This window comes from Chiloscyllium plagiosum, chromosome 11 (genome assembly GCF_004010195.1).
Source record: "Chiloscyllium plagiosum isolate BGI_BamShark_2017 chromosome 11, ASM401019v2, whole genome shotgun sequence".
Taxonomy (NCBI): domain Eukaryota; kingdom Metazoa; phylum Chordata; class Chondrichthyes; order Orectolobiformes; family Hemiscylliidae; genus Chiloscyllium; species Chiloscyllium plagiosum.
The window spans coordinates 45,213,869-45,218,780 of record NC_057720.1 but is presented as its reverse complement, the minus strand read 5'-3'; the positions used below and the strand labels follow the sequence as shown (position 1 = coordinate 45,218,780).

Below are 4,912 nucleotides of genomic sequence, written 5' to 3'. Positions count from 1 at the left end.
ACATATAGCTCCCAGCAGACTTAAAAACTCTGAGCCTCAGAGGAAAGGCATTTAATCGATTAACTGAATAATCGATTATCCGAACGAACAATCTGTAAATGCTGTTACTACTGGAGTGATCCAGAGGCTAGAAACTCTGTGGCAAGTAACTTAGTTCTTGATTTCCTAAAGCTGATCCACCATCTACAAGGCACAAGTCAGATATGCGATGGAAAATTGTCCATTTGCTTGGATGAACACAACTCTAATACTCAAGAGGTTTGATACAATCTAGGACAAAGCAATTGGCATCCCATTCACCATATTAAACTCTCTCTATGACTGGTGACAGAGATAGCATTCTGGACTATATGTGAGAATCACTGCAGCGTTTCACCAAGCTCAGGAAAGCAGCAAGTGATAGATAGAGCTATGTGATTCCACAACCAACAGATCACATCTAAGCTCAGCAAACCTGCCACATCTAGTCATGAATGGTAATGGACAACTAAACAACTTGCTGGAGCAGGAAACTTCATAAGTGTCCCCATCGTCAATGATGGGGGAGTGCAGCACATCAGTGAAAAAGACAAGGTTGAAGCATTTACAACAATCTTCAGCCAGAAGTGGTAATCGGGTGATCCATCTCAGCCTCCTTCAGAGATCCTCAACATAAGAGATGCAGTTTTCTTCCAATTCAATTCACTCCATGTATTAGCAAATGAACACCTGAAAGCAATGGATACTGCAAAGGCCCCTGCCAGAACCAAATAGTACTAAAAGACATGTATTCCAGAACTTGCTGCACCCCTAAGCAAGCTGTTCCAGTACAGCTATAAACCGGCATTTACCCAATAATGTGGACGTATCTGTAGGAGTTCCTCAGGGTAGATAATTTCTTACCAACCTGTACAGAGATCTTATTATACACCTTTGACTTGGGTATAGCCTGAAACTGGACCTCCTGATCTAGAGATAGGGACACTACCACTGCACTACAGAAGTTTCAGAGGTTTTCTCAGGGTAGTGACCCAAGCCTAACCATTTTCATCTCAATGACATTCATTCCACCCTCAGGTCAGCATGAGGATGTTTGCTGATATTTAAACAATGTTCAACACCATCCACAATTCCTCATATACTGAAGCAGTCCATGTTCAAATGCAGCAGAACCTGATCAAATTCCAAGCTCGGGCTGATAAGCTGCATGTAACATTCATGCCACAAACATGCCAGGTGAAGACCATTTCCAGTATGAGATAATCTAAACATCGGCCTTTAACATTCAATGGCATCACCATCAGTGAATCCCCAGTATTGACATTGTGAGTGTTACCATTAAATCAGAAGCCATTTAAATGTTGTGACTACAACAGCAGGTCAGAGGTTAGGAATCCTGCAGTGAATAACTCATGTCCTGACACCCTAAAGCCTATCCACCAACTACAAGGCACATGTCAGGAGTATAGTGGTGCAGCTCCCACAATATCTTAGAAGTTTGACAGCATCCAGGACAAAGCAGCCTGCTTAAATAGATCCATATCCACAAATATTCACTCCCTCCAGCAGTGCACTCAGTAGCCCAATAGTGATAACTATTTACAAGATGCAGAAATTTCAGAATTCAGAAAAGCCCCATATCACCTTTCAAACCCATAACAAACATAGTCCAGAGGAATAAGAGCTACAGATACATGGGAACCATAAAATCTCCAATTTAACTCTAAGCTAATTGCCATCCTGACTTGGAAATGTGCCACAATTTCTTCAGTGTCCCTGGGTCAAAATCCTGGAAATCCCTCCTGAGCAGTGTTCTAAGTCTACCTACACCAAATGGATTGCAATGCTTAAAGAAGGCAGCTCACCACCACCATACCAAGGGCAGCTAGGGATGGACAATAAATGCTGGCCCACATCCCTGGAATGAATAAAAGCAATGTTCCTTATACACAGCATCTTCTATGGCCTCTATCATTAAGAAGAACTGCAAACAGATACAAGTGCTAGCATGTGTAAATTCCATATAAAATGTACACCATTCTGACCTGAAACAATATAATTGTTTCATCTCTGTTACTGTGACAAAATGCTGGAACTTGCTCCCTATAAACCTCGGAACAGTGTGAACCAGGGGGAGCCTACGTTTTTAATTATGAACCAAAACAAAACTTAGCCATTCAGCACTCCCTTTGAAAATCCGAACCCCGCTTATTCATAAAGTTGTCATTCAAATATTCATTGATAATCCCACTAAGGAAACCTTCTTAACCTTATCTATTATAAACATATTTGCTTTGAAACAGTTTTTAAAAGAAACATCAGGTTTTACTAGGTAATAAGGATGTCAGTTACACAAAGTGGCACTCCCCTTTGTAGCTGATTAGACAAATCTCAGCTGGACTGAGTTCATTAGTAATTCTTGGAGCTCAGCCAAACATTCATAATGATGCCATTTGGTAACTGCTTCAACATTGGCAGACTGAGCAATTGGCCATACTTCTGTGTTTTTCCAATGGTCCAATTATACATACTCAGTTGAACATTGAACTCATTCCAACAAGGTTTTGTTGACACAGTTACAAAGGATGCTGCATGCCCAAGGGCAATTAGGGGTAGGCAGTAAATTCTGACCGAGTCAGTGAAACCCACATCTCCTGAATGAATAAGAAAAATAATAGTGGAGTGTGTATGGAAAGAACTTGGACTTTACATGGAGATATGGCTGAGCATGCAGCATGTATGGGGCAGACCATGAAGGCAAAGATAACCTTACCAACCAGGTTGATGGCTTAGTAGAGTGAGGTGAGCTTTCTAAACTTCTTGCTTTGCCATCCACTCACTTCTGTTGCCACCTCAGGCCTAACTCTGGTGGGGATGGACCCATCTCCAGCCCATTCACTCCTCCCCATCATGAAAATAGGGTGCTTGGGCTTTTCCAGGTGCAATCAGGTCATAGGAATAGAAAAATTGCTGACTCCCAACACCATCCCCATGAGAAACATCCAATCTCTATGTTCTGGGCTGGTGGAGTACTCATTTTTGGGGTCATTGGTAATCTTTTTTTTTTCTTTTTTTTTGCTTATTTTATCCCCAGAACCCATGGTACACTCCTTTTTTTTTTCCACCCCCAGGAAGAACCTTCTGTTTATTTTTTTTTTATTTTTTTTTTTTTTTTTAACCCCCACACTACCACCTAAGTGCGGTAGTGCTTATTTTTTCCCCAGCACCCATGGTGTGTGTGTGCAGGTGTGAGACACAGTGAAAGACACAAAGTGCACCAATCTTTTATTCAATTTCCACCACCAGGAAGATAGGAAAACACCCGGGTGGCCAGTGACAAACACTGCCCTTCACAGCAAGGGACAGTGCTGTGTGATCAAAAACAGTGAAGGGGAGGGTAGGGACTAAATCAAAATAGAGTTGGAGGGAGAAATGATGCATTCCACTCCCTGCGGCGCCCACCTCTCCCTGAACAACTCCAGGGTGTTGGTGGACACCGCGTGCTCCTTCTCCAAGGACACCCGGGCTCTGACGTAACCGCGGAAGAGGGGCAGGCAGTCGGCCCTAACGACCCCCTCCACGGCCCGCTGCCTGGACCTGTTGATGGCCAGTTTGGCCAGGGTCATTGGTAATAACTGCAGATGCCTGCAAAAAAACCATCATCTCTTAATTATAACAGTAATTGTAGGATTTAATTCCTTGCATTTCTTGGTAAGTGGTGACTAAGATTGTGACTGCAATCAATTTGCATTATAGGGATTCATGGGTTTCTGGATGTTGGCTGCTGTTTCCTATCCCCCACACATGCCTGCACTAAAAAAAAAGTTTGTCTTAAATATGACTGCTTTTATTTTCTGTGCTTATTTTGAACCAGGCCTGAGGGGACTGATGATAGCAGTATTGCTGGCTGCTTTAATGAGTTCACTCACCTCAATCTTTAACAGCAGCAGCACACTCTTCACTATGGATATCTGGCAGAGATTCCGGTCAAACGCCACTGAACTAGAGCTGATGATTGTTGGCAGGTAAGTTCAGACTTCAAAAATGATTCGAAAGTTGAATTTACAGTGAAATATTAATAAGAATAAGAATTATCAACTTACCATACTGCCGAACGGTGATGTGCTTTCTGTTTGGGTAGACCTTGATTCAGAGAGCCATGCTTCTACTGAAACCAAAAAGGAGCTTTATTACCATATTCAAAAAAAGCTTATGTGGAAGGGTCCTAGAGTGTGATTGATACTTATAAACATACTCTTAACTTGTTACCCAGGAGTATAATTGATCACACTTTATAGAAACCATTAGATTTTCATTTCCAGTGGAGTATGCCAAGTTGTCTTGCTACAAGAGGAGCGTTGTGTTCTATTTGGTTCTCATTTATTTTGAAACATCTGCTGAGAAAGGTTTGCTCTGACAAACCTTTGTTGGTATAAGCCCCTCTTTCCTAAGTCAGGTGTGCCAGCACTTTTCCCACTTGCATCACTATGAGATGTAAAGACCCAGCTAACCCTTGGGCTGGAAGGTACTTCCACATCCAAACCAAAGGAGTAGCCATGGGCACCCGCATGGGCCCCAGCTATGCCTGCCTCTTCGTAGGATATGTGGAACAGTCCATCTTCCTCAGCTACACTGGCACCATCCCCCACCTTTTCCTCCGCTACATCGATGACTGTATCGGCACTGCCTCGTGCTCCCACGAGGAGGTTGAACAGTTCATCCACTTCACCAACACCTTCCACCCCGACCTCAAATTCACCTGGACAGTCCCAGATTCCTCCCTCCCCTTCCTCGACCTATCTATTTCTACCTCAGGCGACCGAATCAACACGGACATCTACTACAAACCAACCGACTCACACAGCTACCTGGACTACACCTCCTCCCATCCTGCCCCCTGTAAAAACGCCAACCCATTCTCCCAATTCCTTCG

The 4,912-nt window shown here is 43.2% G+C and overlaps 1 protein-coding gene across 2 annotated transcripts in view; it reads left to right on the top strand.

Annotated features, from left to right (window-relative positions):
- Positions 1–4,912, top strand: part of slc5a9 (solute carrier family 5 member 9) — a 107,612-nt gene that overhangs the window by 71,934 nt on the left and 30,766 nt on the right. For both annotated transcript variants that reach the window (XM_043699241.1, XM_043699242.1), the window contains exon 10: positions 3,854–4,004. In XM_043699241.1, coding sequence (XP_043555176.1) covers positions 3,854–4,004 — 151 coding nt within the window. The remainder of the gene's footprint in view (positions 1–3,853; positions 4,005–4,912) is intronic.